The sequence below is a fragment of the Schistocerca cancellata genome, chromosome 9 (assembly GCF_023864275.1).
Source record: "Schistocerca cancellata isolate TAMUIC-IGC-003103 chromosome 9, iqSchCanc2.1, whole genome shotgun sequence".
In the NCBI taxonomy this organism is placed as follows: Eukaryota; Metazoa; Arthropoda; class Insecta; order Orthoptera; family Acrididae; genus Schistocerca; species Schistocerca cancellata.
This window is the reverse complement of record NC_064634.1, coordinates 185,949,881-185,967,130: the sequence shown is the minus strand read 5'-3', so window position 1 is coordinate 185,967,130 and position 17,250 is coordinate 185,949,881. Positions and strand designations below refer to the sequence as shown.

General features: G+C 43.0%; 1 protein-coding gene across 2 annotated transcripts in view; it reads left to right on the top strand.

Annotated features, from left to right (window-relative positions):
- Positions 1–17,250, top strand: part of LOC126100440 (alpha-tocopherol transfer protein-like) — a 127,879-nt gene that overhangs the window by 40,120 nt on the left and 70,509 nt on the right. The window contains exon 1 of one of the 2 annotated variants that reach the window (XM_049911046.1): positions 8,848–9,000. The exons of the other annotated variant lie outside the window; for it this stretch is intronic. Within the exon in view, the coding sequence (XP_049767003.1) occupies positions 8,863–9,000 (138 nt within the window). The 5' untranslated portion in view covers positions 8,848–8,862. Of the gene's footprint in view, positions 1–8,847; positions 9,001–17,250 lie in introns of those variants that run through there. 2 annotated transcript variants of the gene reach the window in all.

The window sequence follows — 17,250 nt, the reverse complement described above, 5'->3', positions numbered from 1 at the left end:
TCAGGTAGGCTGATGTGGTAAGGAATGAGGAGGTTCTCCACAGAAACGGTGAGGAAAGGAATATGTGGAAAACCCTGACAGGAAGAAGGGACAGGATGTTAGGACATCTGTTAGGACATCAGGGAATAACTTCCACGGTGCTAGAGGAAGCCGCAGAGGACAAATACTGTAGAGGAAGACAGAAATTAGAATACATCAAACAAATAACTGAGGACGTAGGCAAAGCAACGTGACATTTTTCACGGATAATGCTGGTATCGGGGGTTTCGACAGAGGTAATGGCTTGTTTCCTGTCGTTGTCAATCTTAGTTAGCAAATATTACTGCTCTCCATAGTACCATACACCACTATTTCGTAATTTTTGGCGATAAGACTTTACTTTCGACAATCTGAAATCATTAACCGTTGCTGCCGTGTATTATCTCTATTTTCGTAGACATATTGACTCACATGTGTTTGCATGCTGTTTGTCCTGCTAGAGTAGTGTGTTTTAGAGGTAGGGTTTGCTCACAGCCATTTTTGGCATGAATACGAAAGATCGTTGCATGCGACCTTGACGACTAGCAGTTGATGTGGCTTCTCAACAACGAGTTTGGTGTTTAGAGATATTGCTTTCCGAACAAAATGAGGATGTCGTCGCAAATACCAATTTTTTCATTGTACGACGTATCAGGTTACTGGAACCCTATAGAAGAAATCGTGTCTGTCATTCACAGTTGGAGGTGTGGATATCACGTGAACAAGCGTTCCCCATTGGAAATACTTCTCCAGAAGTGCTTAATGAAAATAATGTCTCGATATACTTATCAAATTATTAAACTTTACAAGTGTCTTAATTCAGTGATACCCTTTGTGTATCTGTTAAATGCCTTATCATAACTTTTACACCTCCGTAATCCATACGACATAAAATGATTGAGCGCAACCATTACCACTATTTTGTTTATCATTACTATTGTGAACAGAGGTGTGCAAGCTAGATAAGGGCGCGTCATTTCTGCCTACATTCGCAAAGGTTAGTCTTTGTTGTTGTTGTTAACGGAGAGTTTTCCTGATTCTGTTTTGTTTTACTTGGCGTCATATGGTTTGTCGATTGTACCTGTGGATCAACGAAATTTGTCAGATGAAATTTTTGGGAATAGGTGTGGTCATCCTGTTCAAATGTTTCCTGGTTGAAATGTTTTCTGCAAGTGGTCAAACTGTAAGTCCATCCATGTGTGTTAGCCCCCAAGCGAGTAGCTATGAAGCGAAGGACAACTTGTACTTTTCTAGACTTGTTGCCATTTCCTGGACGTTTAGATTTCACCGAATTTCGTTCTTCGAATGTTTTTCTTTCCGCAGTGCAAGACGAGCAGTACTAATTTGCTGTCTGTAGAGAGAGCCTATAATGAGAGTTCTGTTCCGCCATTAGAGAAAAGCCGATGTTAATGATCGGTAGACCCCATTGTATTAGTCTACTCCACTAGGCGGATCTAACTGATATTGATCAAGTATGATAATGTTAATGATAGGAAAGACAACACGCATCATACTCAAATATTTTTGTGCGAGCCTTCAAGAGAGATAATAGCCAATCGATCCAGTGAATATTATATTATTATTTTACAAACCATGTATTCCGAGATCCTGTATCAACTCTGCGGTCCTAAACATATTTTATAAAATCTGCTCCCCTTTGGTTGTCCTTCCCGAGCCGTACTGTTCGTAAATTATAAGTGCAGGGTGGACATTCTGTACTTCTGCTGCTATTACTGTAGTACTGTTAGATGCTACAGCGTGATCCACTTTCTAAGACCCACTGCGAGGAAAAAATTTTCCAGTTTGACAGAAACGCCACCCAGTTTGTTGTCTATTGCGTCAAGTTACTCTGTGAGTCATTTATACACTGACGAGCCAAAACAATATGACCACTGCCCACCGTGACACTGAATGCCACAAGGTGCCGTTGCGGGCCCGTGAAACGGTGACAGAAGTATGTAATCGGAGCGGACAGGGACGGAGGATCACCGTAGCGAAGATATGGGCTGCAAATTGGGAAATCCATCGAGATAAGCGTCTTTGACAAAGGGCAAATTATTACTTCTTAGAGCCTGTGCACGAGTATCTCTAAAACGGAGGCACTGGTCGAATGTTCACGTGCTACTGTCGTGGGCATCTACGGGAAAAAGTAGAAAGACAATGTTTACATGGTTCGACGTCTGCCACTCTTCACAGAAGGTAGGGTTCGCAGGCTTGTCTACTGTGTACAGTATAATAGATGGTCATATGTGGCATGTCTGCCGAAAGAGCCCAATGCTGGTTCACACCGCTTTGTTCGTCGTACATTGTTGAACATGGAACTCCATGGCAGACCGCCCCTAGGTGTTTACATGTTGACCCAACGAAGCCGTCAATTACGATTGCAGTGGACACGGGATCATCGGCATTCGACCACGAATCAATGGAAACGGCTCGGCTCTTCGGGAGAATCACATTTTTGCTCCACAAACGCCTTCATCGAGATGAACGGCGGCTCGAAACATGCAGCGCGCCACGGACGCTGGCTAGTGGGATCATTGTTAAACTGTGGGGGACATTTTCCTGCGTTTGCATGGGAGCCTGATAGCAATCGAAGACACTCTGACAGCTGTGCACAACCTGCACCCCTTCATGCTTGATGTCACCCCCGACAGCGATGTCATATTTCAGCAGTATAATTGTCCGTGTCTCGGGGCCAGAGCCGTGCTACAGTGGTCTGAGGAGCGTTATAGAGAGCTCACGCTGATGTCTCGGCGACCACATTCGCCTAATGTAAATCCTGCGGAACTCATCCGGGTCGCTAGCGGGCGCCGTCGGTGCGTACGCAAATCAGCGTGCCGTTATTTGCGCGAATTACACGACCTGTGCGTAGACATCAAATGCCACATACCTCCACAAACCTACCAACGAACTGTCGAGTCCATGATACGCAGAATCAGTTATGTATTTTCTTCCAAAGACGTAGAAATAAGCTATTAAGCGGGCGGTCACATCGTTTCGGCTCATCAGTATAGGTGCAGACGGGAAGTTCGCAGCTTCTTACACAGGCAGTTGGTGGCACGTAACTTTCTCACGCGACTAGCCGCAGACCGACTCGCGTGTATGCGCGAGCGTTGTCCGTGAGTATGCCCAGTCACTCTCTCCGCACGTGCGTGGCCGCGGCGAAACCGGATGGCCGCTTAGCCGCATGCCTGCGGCCGGCCTCCGGCGCAGCTCGCCACTTTCTCTAGTAACTGCAGGCCGGACTACCGGATCTGCTGCTGCTGCTGCGTCTCTGTCACGGTACACGCCACCACCACCACCACTCCTTAGCTACGACCTTTCTTATCGAAACGTTCAGTAAATTGAAACTTCTTTATTTAAATGAGTGTCTCTGTACTTAAATTGCAGAATGACTGAGAAGATGAAGCTTCTACGTTATTTGATTCTGAAACAGCTGAGTAAAGCTGAATGTACTGAGCCTACTTTCTCTTTACTTTTCTTATCATATCAACACTGAGCCACAAAATTCTAGTGCAACGTAATCTGACTGCTCAAAAACATTACAACGTGACTTCAAATACACTACTGGTCATTAAAATTACTACACCAAGAAGAAATACAGATGATAAACGGGTATTCATTGGACAAATATATTATACTTGAACTGACATGGGATTACATTTTTGCGCAATTTGGGTGCATAGATCCTGAGAAATTAGTACCTAGAACAACCACCTCTGGCCCTAATAACGGCCTTGATACGCCTGGACATTGGGTCAGAGAGTGGATGGCGTGTAAGGTACAGCTGCCCATGCAGCTTCAAGACGATACCACAGTTCATCAAGAGTAGTGACTGGTGTATTGTGACGAGCCAGTTGCTCGGCCACCGTTGACTAGACGTTTTCAATTGGTGAGAGATCTGGAGAATGTGCTGGCCAGGGCAGCAGTCGAACATTTTCCGTATCCAGAAAGGCCCGTACAGGACCTGCAACATGCGGTCGTGCATTATCCTACTGAAAAGTAGGGTTTCGCAGGGACCGAATGAAGGGTAGAGCCACGGGTCGTAACACATCTGAAATGTAACGTCCACTGTTCAAAGTGCCGTCAATGCGAGGTGATCGAGACATGTAACCAATGCCACCCCATACCATCACGCTGGGTGATACGCCAGTACGGCGATGACGAATACGCGCTTCCAATGTGCGTTCACTGCGTCAAGGGTAACCGCAGCCATGATCTCTGAGCTGATAGTCAATTCTGCTGCAAACGTTGTCGAACTGTTCGTGCAGATGCTTGTTGTCTTGCAAGCGTCCCCATCTGTTGACTCAGGGATCGTGATGTGGCTGCACGATCCGTTACAGCCATGTGGATAAGATGCCCGTCATCTCGACTGCTAGTGATACGAGGCCGTTGGGATCCAGCACGGCGTTCCGTATTACCCTCCTGAAACCACCGATTCCATATTCTGCTAACAGTCATTGGATCTCGACCAACGCGAGCAGCAATGTCGTATACGATAAACCGCAATCGCGATAGGCTACAATCAGACCTTTATCAAAGTCGGAAACGTGATGGTACGCATTTCTCCTCCTTACACGAGGCAGCACAACAACGTTTCACCAGGCAACGCCAGTCAACTGCGGTTTGTGTATGAGAAATCGTCTGGAAACTTTCCTCATGTCAGCACGTAGTAGGTGTCGGCACCGGCGCCAACCTTGTGTGAATGCTCTGAAAAGCGAGTCATTTGCATATCACAGCATCTTCTTACTGCCGGTTAAATTTCGCGTCTGTAGCACGTCATCTTCGTGGTGTAGCAGTTTTAATGGCCAGCAGTGCAATTAATTCGAAAGAATGGCCCTGACTAAAAAGAAATCTTAACAATAAGCTATACATTTCATTAAACACTTACCTCATAAAAATCTTCATTACTCGAACTACTGTAATACAGGGAGCGTCAACATTGCCAGCTAAATAAAAGATTTTAATTACTAAAGCCACTCATTACTGATAGGCATGTGGTTAGCAAAGGAAAGATTTTGTTGCAAACCAAATAATGTATTTTTTACGTTAATAATCTGACATTCAGTTCAAACACTAACATAAATCGTCTTTGACATCTAGTACAAAGGTATATAATCATGAACAATATTCAATCTCCAATTCGAACATGTACTGATCGTTAGCCTACACTAACACTGCAGACCTCTACCCTCCATTAATGCTAATTTCTCACATCTAACATCCATCACTGCTGGCTGTTCACCTCCGACTGCCCAACAGTACATACATCACTGCTGGCGACTAACTTCCAACTGCCCAACACTACTGGCGATTAACTTCCAACAACGAGTCCAACCAGCCACAGAGTCTCTTACAAAGAAAGCGCAGTCACAGATCCAATACAAACTACCACAAGAAGTTTACTTGGAAGCTTTACTGATGTTTTTCAAAAAAATGTTCAAATGTGTGTGAAATCTTATGGGACTTAACTGCTAAGGTCATCAGTCCCTAAGCTTACACACTATTTAACTTAAATTATCCTAAGTACAAACACACACACCCATGCCCGAGGGAGGACTCGAACCTCCGCAGGGATCAACCGCACAGATTGATGTTTTTGTTAACGACTGAAACTTGATAACTACTACTAGTGCATTAATTTCCTATTATTGCAGTGCAATATTTGTTTGCTACAGTATATTTATATAATTGATGCACTTTATGTTTCAATTACTTAGCAAATTTCTCTTCTTGGCACATATGACTACTTTTTTACACTGTTCCTTTGGTAGAACTATTTCACGCTACTTGAATAACACCTCAGCCAGATTTTTAATATGAGCGTACAGTGAAACATGACGTCCGAATCAAGGTCAGACTTAACGTAATTTTCTTTACGTTACATTTACCGGATGAAAGACACTATATACAGAAAAAAAATCAAGAACCAGGAATATTTTGAATGGGAACCTTGGGATTAACCTCCAGTGCTTGTGGTACACCGTTCGGCTTTCTGCACTACAGAAAAATGAAAAACGTACGCCTTTGAAGACTTGGAGCGGAAACACGGCACTGGATGAGGCACTGTATATGAGAATCTGGCAAATAAAAATGACTGAAAACGCTGTGCTGTGGATGTAGTAGAATATACGTATCAAACTTAAAAACGTTGAGCTTATGACAACGGTATTTCACTCATTCAAGCACTGCCGTTTTAGCTACACATCAGCGAGGTCATTTCGTAGACTTCCGGATGATTTGATGACACTTCTGAGGAATTGCACCATATTCTGGCTAGGATGTGGACCAGTGCTGGTTGGCCGAGAAAGGTGTACATCCTCGCCATCCTGAATGTGGACATAATGGCCTCAGACTTGGGTCGCAGCTTTAAAGGAATAGATGTTGCTAATCGCATGGTAATTGTGGCACAAATTATAACCAACGTTGCGCTCAAGAGTATCAACTAGCACAGTTAAGAATCTTTTCCTTCTAGCTGGGTTACTAGCTCTTGCTTTCTCTCTTCTCGCTGCCACCCAGCCCGCCTCCTATGGCGTAACGAAGGAAGCAACTCGAAGGGTGAGTGAACGCAGCTTTGTAATTGGTGGTGAGAGCATATTCTGCCATGGCATCGTCTGCCAGAACAACGAATGGAGTGGCAGCTACTTGAGTATATCAGGCAGCAACGTACCGGACCAATGTTTGGGCACTATGGAGTGATGAGACAAGGTCATCTGCTCGGCACGCCTGTCGTGTTAGTCGAGGGATCTCTCAACAGTATAGAATACATGAATTACCTGATCCAGTCTCTTGCGTTGCTGTTTCTACTATGTCAGGAAGGTATTATCTTTTAGCAGCCTAATGCTGATACATACGTATCTCATGAGGTGTCTGAAATTTTCATCACCTTCACTGGATAGCAACATCACGAGAACTGTGCCACATTAACCACGGATCGACGATAACCCGAAGCTCATAACCAGCAAAACCCCTTGCCCTTTGAAGGACGTTGCAAATGGAACATTCCTTAAACAACTGCGCAGCAGAGAGGAACACTGCTTCACGGAGGAAAATCAATATCTTTATTCACATCTTTCCCCGATCTACTCGTATATTCCCAATATATTAATGCCATCTCATTATAGCGACGGTGATGGAACATTTTTTCATGTATCAGCCTCAACTAATGTGAATTAAGACTTGTTGATAAATAGTAAACAGTTTACTCTGGGTCCATAGGAGCAGATGTTGTATGTTTTGGAGGTAGACCCATTCCCACATATTTGTAAAGTCTTGAAGATGGAGCCTTTTGACTTTAAAAATCGATAACCTGTAAGTATAAAAACAAAAAGTACGGCTGAATAGACAAAAAAAAAGCTAAATAAAAATATTTATTTTCCTCCGCCAAATTGATTCACATGAGAACGTTATTCCGGGAAGCTGATTTTTCATTTTATGTTCGTGTGTTTTCTTATTTGATTTCACTTTTATTTACCTATACATTATTTAGGAGTCTACAGTGCGGAAGTATAAGGGGCACTCAAATGAAAACCGAATACTCGCCACAATAGTACTATTGAATGGTTCCGCATCTCGTGGTCTAGTGCTAGCATTGCTACCTCTGGATCACGGGGTTCCGGTTTTGATTCCCGGCCGAGTCTGGGATTTTTCTTCGCCTCGGGACTGGGTGTTTGTGTTGTCCTCATCATCTCATCATCATTCGGGTAGTAGCGAAACTGGAAATGGGAAGATTGGAATTTGTATGGGCGCTGATGACCACGATGCTGTGTGCCCCGCAAACCAACATCATCATCATCATGGAATGGTTCCACTCAAAAGTAGTCACAACACACCATAAGTCATTTATTCGACTGGGAGACGACACCATCAAGTCCTGTTTCTTGAACACGGCCGGCCGCTGACGGATGCCCAACCGCACCCACTCTTGCACATCCTCATACTACTGAAACCAGCGGGCACGCAGGTATTTCGTCGGGTCACCAAAGATGTGAAAATCACATGGTGAAAGACCCGGGCTCTAAAGAGGACGTTACACTATTTCGCAACCAAATTGATGAGGCATAACCTTCGTTCGCAAGGCACTGCGGGAGCGGGTGTTATCGTACAACAGGATGAATCCATGCGACAGCCTTCCCGGGCGTTTTGACTTTATGGGGTGTCGCAATTTCTGCAAGGCGTGTTCATAGCCCTGCGCATTGATTGTTGTTCCACGGTCGAGGAACTCGACGAGCAGACCACGACACCGCCCGAACCCACAGTACCAATTGGACGAGGGTATGTTTTGGTGATTTGGTTGGGAAACACTGCAACATCCACCACTCAGCCCGGATCTTTCACCGCGTGATATTCAAATATTAGACGAACTGAAGAAAGACATGTGTGGATTTAGGTTACAGTTGGACAAGGAAGTGAAAGAATAGGTGCGGACGTGGATTCGTCAGCAGCCGATAGCTTTCTACGAAACAGATCGGCGCGTCTCCCAGTGGGATAAATATCTTGAAGCGTGTGGTGATTACTTTTGAATGGAACCATTCCATCATCCCGTTGTGGCGCGAGTTCGGTTTTCACCTGTCTACCCCTTTTACAGTGTGTAGGTAAGTTATTATAACAAGTTAACAAACATGGACTGGATTGAATGTAGTGTATTTCTTCTCTCCTAACTTAGGTCCCCGATGATGTCCTATCAGTATTTAACACTGTTGTTCTTCTGTGGCCTGGTACTCTCCCCGTCGTCACATAAGACTGGAGGAAAGTCTGTCACGTCACCTAACTTCAAAGCATGTAAATCTTGTAGTGAGCATTCCCGTGTTTTGACTGTTTGTATGTTATGTTTCTGAGGCGGAGATGGGGAACCAGTCGAGCATTCTGCTGACGGACGTGGGGAAACCGCCCGGAAGCCAGACTTGGGCGGGTCGGTGCACCAGACTAGCGGACGGTAGTGAGGGAAGCGGATTCGATCCAGACCACCTCCCGGTCCTGCAAGTAAGCGCGCTGTGCCTTACACTGAACGATCAGGCCGTCCAATGAGCGCTAATGACGTATTCGTAACACTAAGTAAAGAGCTACGAGGTCTACTTCCTGGAAACATCGACTTTGCTTAAAGTTGACGGGCGGTTACTTTATTGATGAACTCATAGTGATCCGAAACTTTGACGGACTTTGACGAGGACGCCTCTACGTACAAGATTACGATAATGCGGAAAGGCACTGGTGCTTTATTGTCCATAATTTCACTTTCTTGTTCAGTTACCGCTTTTCTATCAAGCGCCTTTGTGTGATTTAGGCATACAGACGGCCATTACCTGATCCGCATCAAGAGCAACAAAGAGAATAGTTACGTAGGTAATTTGCGTCCCTTGCGAAAGGTCCTTCGCTTATGATTTTTTTGTTCAGACGGCAAAACGTATTTCCTTGTTTGGATGTTGCCTTATCTAACTTTGACATCAAATTAACTGCTGCTTCCAAATACTCGAGTAGCAGTTCTAGGCAATTCATCAACAAACGTAAACGGAGATATTTAATAGAGGACTATCTAGCTGAGAAGGAAACTAAATAAATTAATGTCATTAATCGTTAGCTGTAGTTAAAAAAAGCACTTTCCTGTATAAAATACACCTGAAAAGCAAAATTATGTGTGTTAGAATAAACCAGTTGTTGAGTCAAGCTCGAAAAAAACAACAGTTGTTAAATTACAAATTGTGTTCAGGGTGGTACTGTTTCTTTTAGATTTTGCGCGTACATTACTTGGTACAGAGACGGAATGCTGTGTACTGTGAAAGCTACAGCAATGGGCTTGTCTGATGAGACACCTCCACTTTTACGAGTGTGCAGTCCTGAGAATATGTAAAACATGCGTTAACATCTTCCTGTTGAAGACTTTTCATGATTTGATTTTTATTATAAAGCAGCTGGTTATTATGTTCTAGTTACAGCCCCAAGATGTCCCCTCTACTTTTATCGCCCTTCTAAGACCACTGCAAAATTGGACTGACGGAGGAAAAATAAAAGATTAGAAGAGCAGTCACGCGTTTCGCCACGGCCTTATTTATTCAACTTGAGAGCACACTGCATCGTAATGAGCCTTAATCTCAAACTTCAGAGTCGCGATCTAGAGTAGAAAAAAATTATTGTTCTCCCTATCTCATACAACGCGTGACGATCGAGACGGCAAAAATTAGAGAACTTCTTTCACAGTAGCATACCGACGGAGCAGCTTTTTTTCTGCATATCATACGTGAATCAAACAGGTAAAGGGGCAGTGTTATATGACAACGCCCACCTCTCACACTCCAAAAACTAATACTTGCCAAGCATGATTCTTTCTAAGAAAAGGTCTATTCCTCAATAAAGTTTTATTTTGCCAGTATCTGAAAAATCCCACGCTCTTAAATTCTGTCAGATGACATCGATTGACACCTCACTGGTACTATTGAGGCTGCCCTCTGCTGTTTTCTGGGTCATCAGTCTTCTGATTAGTTTGATGCGGACCGCCACGTATTTCTTTCTTGTGTCGAGCTCTCCACCTCAATTATTTGTTGGATCTATTCCAAGCTCTGTCATCCTGAACATCCTTTACCCTCTATAGCTCCCCCTAACTACCACGGAAGTTTTTAATTGATGTCTCTGTAAATGTCCTGTCGTTATGTCCCTTCTTCTTGTTAAAGATTTTCACAAGTTCATCTCAACACCGATTCTGCTGAAAACCTCTCATTTCTTACCTTCTTATCAGATCACCCAATTATCAGCATACTTCAATAGCCCCATATCTCAAGCGCTTCGATTTTCTACTTTTCCGGTTTTTCCACCGACTATGATTCCTACCATACAATGCTGTGCTCCAAACTTACCCTCAGAACTTTCTTCCTCAAATTAAAACCAATATCTGATACTAGCAGACTTCGTTTGGCGAGGAATATCCTCTTTGCCCGAGCTAGTATAATTTTTATGTCCTCTCTGCTTCGTTGTCGTGTGTTATATGGCTTCCAAGGTTGCAGAAGTCCTTTGTCTATTTCATGGTCCCCAATTTTAATACTAACTTTATACCTACTCTAATTTCTGCAACCAATTACTTTAGTCTCCCTACGGTTTGGTCTCAGTCCACAGCATGTATTATTAGGTAGTTCATTCCATTCAACCCGTCCTGCAATTCTTTCTCAGTTTTACCGAGGGTAGCAGTGTCATCATAAAATCATATCACTGAAAATTCACACTGAATTTTCATCGCACACCCCAATCTTTCTTTTTTATTACCGTCGTTGCTGACGTTGCAGGCTAACAACATGTTGGTGTCCACCTGGTCCTACTGCTCGTACAGTGGTTTTGGCAACCGATTTAGATCGTAATTTCCAGGAGAATCAGTGTCTCTGTCTCCTGAGACGGAAACATTACAGGCTGAAGCAAATAAGTTTGCTTCAGGCAGACGAACATAGTGACTTTATCAACATATATAGAAATACAGCAAAAGGAAACTAGTAAAGGTTTGTTATCTGAGGTAAGGCGATAAAGATTTATTTGATGTATACAGAACAGAAACTCTGAGCAGAACACAATTGAATCAATGGCTTTCGGGACGGCAAGGAAACAGTTAATGATATGCCACGTTGGAGTCGACTGTCAACAAGCATAACGACAGAGGACTTCCATTAAATGTGACAGATGCCGACACGATTTCGATAACTGTCCCTGAGATTGATATCAATGTAATGAAAGAGATGATCAACGACAGTGCCGACTGCAGCATGCAACAAAGATTTACAGAAGACCTGTTCCCGATTTGTGAGTTAACTGCCAAACATAAAATAATGTGGATGGAATTTAGAGGAGATTTCATTGATTGCAAACTGTCATCTGGAGCTGCCAATATTTGATCTGGAGATTGATGGACATCCATCACTGTCACAGAGCCCAGCTCTCTGCACTGCTTTTCGACAGTGGTGCAAACATGTGAGTCAAATACCACATACGATACCGAAGGAAGTCCGATAATAATTCGCCATCTACCAAAACAACCACTTGCTTTTTAGTATCTTGATGCTAAAAAAGATATTTATTTGTTCGTGAGCATTCTATCTGTTCTACAGTGATGTTAACGTTATCTGTTATTTCCCATATACACTGATACAGCCTCTCCTCAAACGTACGGTGCTCAGTAGCATAGTACTTTAAAAATCAGTACCTTATTAAAAACTAGTTATGGTTACTGGATCCTAAAATGTGGACTAAACTTGCTGAACTATATCTCAGCCAATAAAGAGCAGTTTATTTATAAAACAACTGCAAATAGAGCTTTATTGAAGCCTCACAGATAAGGAAAAATCTAGGCGTCCTAAAGGAAAATGAAACCAAAGTGTAGTATCTGCATTACTGTCTATTTTGAGGATATTTTATGTCCAACTGAGTAAATTTATATTCTGCCATAAACACTTCACCTCATTTTATCATAGATCTTCTTTTGTGATCTGCAGTATATGCATGCTTTCCTCTTGAAGCTTTAGGATTTTTAAGGTGCAAATTATAGTTTACAAGCACTTCTGATGCCCTGAGCCATTATGCATGTATATTTATGTGTACATTGCTTACAAAATCTGCTGCTACTGCACTGCATGTGATGTTGCGTTTAGGATAAGGGAGCTTTTCTCTTTTCAGCACTTTATGTATTTGTTATCACAGCTCGCAAATCGTCTGTAAGTTTTTCTGCTGTATTATTATGTTCTGTTGAATGGTACTGCGCTATACATGGTCAGTGGTTTCATTGTTTATATATGTATATTATAGCGAATGCGCGTGAAGCACTTTCCTTAACCCCATCCTCACTTTCCGCCTGGCTTCATTTCTTCACTTTTAAGATTTTATTATATTTACTGTAAATTTTTGCTGTTTTGGTTTTAGCCAGCTTGCTGTGAGTGTTAATTATTTCACATTGTTAGAGTTAGTAGAGTTGTTCTCCGTACATATACGAACACTTGTCACTTGCTTTCTTTCTGCTGTTGCTTTCTGGATGTGGTAACTGAACCATTCCATGTATTATTTTATTGAAAGTAAACCGGATAAAGACAAAAGTAATGAGAAGTAGCACGAATAAGAATAGCGAGAAACTTCAAAACTGGCACCCACGAAGTTGAAGAATTTAAGGAATTCTTCTGCCTTCGAAGCAAAGTAATCCATGACGGACGTTGCTAGGAGGACACAAAAAGCATACTAACACAGACAAAGATGGCATTCCTGGCCAAGAGAAGTCTACTTGTGTCAAACTTAGACATTAATTTGCGGAAGAAATTTCTGAGAATGTACGTTTGAAGCACAGCATTGTACGGTAGTGAATCGTGGGCAGTGGGAAAACCGTAACAGATGAGAATCGTATCGTTTGAGATTTAGTGCTACAGAAGAATCTTGAAAATCAGGTGCACTTGTAAGATAAGGAATGAGTTCATTCTCTTCAGAGTCGGGGAAGAAAGGAACGTGTGGAAAATACAGGCAAGAAGAAAGGAAAGGTTGACAGGCATGTGTTCAGGCATCAGGTATTAACCTCCATGACACTAGAGCGAGCTGTAGACTGTAAAAAGTGTAGGGAAAGACATCAAATAACTGACGACGTATGTTGAAAGTGCTACTCTGAAATGAGGAGGTTGGCACGGGACAGGAATTCGTGGCGAGCCACATCACACTAGTCAGAAGACTAATGACTGAAAAATAAATAAATAAAAAAATGTAGACGGACGTTTGTGGTGTTTTTAAGTGTTCTACGAATACAAAATATGCGATTTCATGCAATGACGTCTGTAATAGCTTTTTTTGGTTCCTTTCTTGTTTCCATATTTTGAGGTAGTTAAACTATTCATACAATCTGTTGCGTGATCAACTGGATCAATAAAACTGATGCACGAGAAACAAACTGATGTAATATAATACGGAGATGACGAGTGATGTCTGTCGTATTAGGCGGGTGGAGGAGCTTAAAGTTTCGTGCATAAAAGCAAGTGAAACTCAATACGTAGTACTGTAGGTAAATGACCGAAAGCATTGGCTGGATTATGTATCCAGTTGCTGAAGTTTCAGCCTTGTTTTATGTATCTATGCACCTTGCTATCTCCATCAATCAGACTCTGACACCATTTCAAAATAAAAGTCTACGTATTCTAAAGTAGCAGCGGTATGTAGTCATTGTTTGAAGCAGAAAACCTGTGACCATACTCGTAGCACCTGGAGAAGTATATACCCGAAGGCAGGTTGGTTTTCACGGAGAGTACCGGCAGCAGCGGACTTGAGAACAAAAGCGAAAGGCGCATAGAAGAAAATACATGAGAGCGTAGGAGTAATGACGAGCGGGGAAAGAATACGAGATTACCCAAGTAATGAAGAGAGGGGAAGAAGGCGGCGCGAATGACTGAGAAACGAAGAGAGACAGATGTATAACTGGGAGAAGATGAAAGGATTTACTTTATCGCTTGACAGAGATAAACTCGTCATATGTTTATTATTTTAGGTATAAGTTATGAGAGTGACGGAAGGAAATGCTTCAGCTGTTTCTTAAATGCAGTAGTGTATCGAACTGTGTGCAAAGTGCACGACAGCTTGTTCCAGAGAAGGACAAAATAACACCATAACACCATGGCAGTGGTTTGAGTGTGCCTATCCTCGAAATATTCTTACGAAGCATTCGGCATGAAATATTCAGCGCAAGACTGGGCGATCTTACGACATCCACGGTGAGCGAAATAATTAAAGACGCTAGTATCGTCCAGAAAATTAACCACAAACTAGTGTTGCGCGATTCAAATGCTTCATCGCAAAAATTACACGGTACTTATTCATTTAAAAGTTGGGCTGCAATCGCGCCTTCATTGCTCAAGCAGTGAAGTGCGAGGACTTTCGAAGTACATTACCACACCTGAGCTTTTTCCGACGCTCAGTTCATCTAAGTCCGAAATTCATCAGTACCGGTTTGTTTGAGACACTTACATGTCAATTGTCAAGTGAATGTATTTTTCACGTATATAGATTCTCAAGACGTCGGCCAAACCAGGAAGGTGTCTGTCTGTATTGATTTACAAATTAGATGGTAACGTTCCACGAAATAAAAACCCAATGATTTCATTGTGTTGAAATTCCAGGAAAAAAAACCCCAACAATTTCATTGTGTTGAAATTTAAATTGAAGAGTTTTCTGGACGAAGTGTATGTTTGCGACGAAAGTGAACAGAATTAGTGAAGAAATTAATAATTATGCTACGTTATGCCTGTTCTGCTGTACACTTAACGAAAGAGTCATGTTGAAAAAAATTAAAACTATTATCACTATTTAAGAAAGTAGATGTAGCTGTCATCGGAAACACATGTGTTTGGGTGCAGAACTGTAGGAAATATAAATAAAAAATATATATATATAAAATAATTTTCTGGGTTCTACATCAATCATAGTGAACTTATCCCACATACGTATCTATGTGTTTCCCAGAGTAGCTCATTATTTCTATTAGTTTCGCTATTAGTATAAAATTAGTCCAATTAATTCGACGCCGAGCCTTCTTAATTTCGATGGTGTATCAAAGACTACTCATTTTTTATTCCTTCTTAAGAGTAACTCGTGTATGTTACAAATGATGAAATACAAGTGCATTCTTAAGGTACGAGTTTCATTACATTTAGCTCTTGATAACCATTGAAATTCATCAGATGCAGCTTCGTGTCGGTTTAATCTGTAAGGTACTTTTTCATCTTCTCATGCCCCAGTAACATGTACGTATTAAATAATACTGATGCAAAACCTTTACGCCCTTGAAAACCATGTCGAAACGGCGAATATTTTAAGTAGTTCAAAATCTACATAATGGTAATTGTAGGTGTAAGTTGAACTCTGGTATGTATCATAACGAAATCTATTATTCTTGTTAGTACTTTACGATTCTTATCATTCAAAACAGCTGGTAATTTTGTTCGACATAGTCATATGTCGCAACATCGAATCTTAGAGCCACAGTCATTTATTTTTGGCAAGTATCGATTGCCACCCATCGATTACCCTCGCGCTCTCTGGGGGATAATTTGTCCTTTCAAGTTATTATTTCAGAAACTGACCACCTTTTAACAAAGTTATATGAGCTCCAGTTTCATACGGCAGTGAAAAGTACTGACGTGTAGCACTCTGAGGCGATGGTGCTGCCGCAGTATAAATGAAGTGGAACTGATAAATGCTGTGACTGTAATTACACTCCTGGAAATTGAAATAAGAACACCGTGAATTCATTGTCCCAGGAAGGGGAAACTTTATTGACACATTCCTGGGGTCAGATACATCACATGATCACACTGACAGAACCACAGGCACATAGACACAGGCAACAGAGCATGCACAATGTCGGCACTAGTACAGTGTATATCCACCTTTCGCAGCAATGCAGGCTGCTATTCTCCCATGGAGACGATCGTAGAGATGCTGGATGTAGTCCTGTGGAACGGCTTGCCATGCCATTTCCACCTGGCGCCTCAGTTGGACCAGCGTTCGTGCTGGACGTGCAGACCGCGTGAGACGACGCTTCATCCAGTCCCAAACATGCTCAATGGGGGACAGATCCGGATCTTGCTGGCCAGGGTAGTTGACTTACACCTTCTAGAGCACGTTGGGTGGCACGGGATACATGCGGACGTGCATTGTCCTGTTGGAACAGCAAGTTCCCTTGCCGGTCTAGGAATGGTAGAACGATGGGTTCGATGACGGTTTGGATGTACCGTGCACTATTCATTGTCCCCTCGATGATCACCAGTGGTGTACGGCCAGTGTAGGAGATCGCTCCCCACACCATGATGCCGGGTGTTGGCCCTGTGTGCCTCGGTCGTATGCAGTCCTGATTGTGGCGCTCACCTGCACGGCGCCAAACACGCATACGACCATCATTGGCACCAAGGCAGAAGCGACTCTCATCGCTGAAGACGACACGTCTCCATTCGTCCCTCCATTCACGCCTGTCGCGACACCACTGGAGGCGGGCTGCACGATGTTGGGGCGTGAGCGGAAGACGGCCTAACGGTGTGCGGGACCGTAGCCCAGCTTCATGGAGACGGTTGCGAATGGTCCTCGCCGATACCCCAGGAGCAACAGTGTCCCTAATTTGCTGGGAAGTGGCGGTGCGGTCCCCTACGGCACTGCGTAGGATCCTACGGTCGTGGCGTGCATCCGTGCGTCGCTGCGGTCCGGTCCCAGGTCGACGGGCACGTGCACCTTCCGCCGACCACTGGC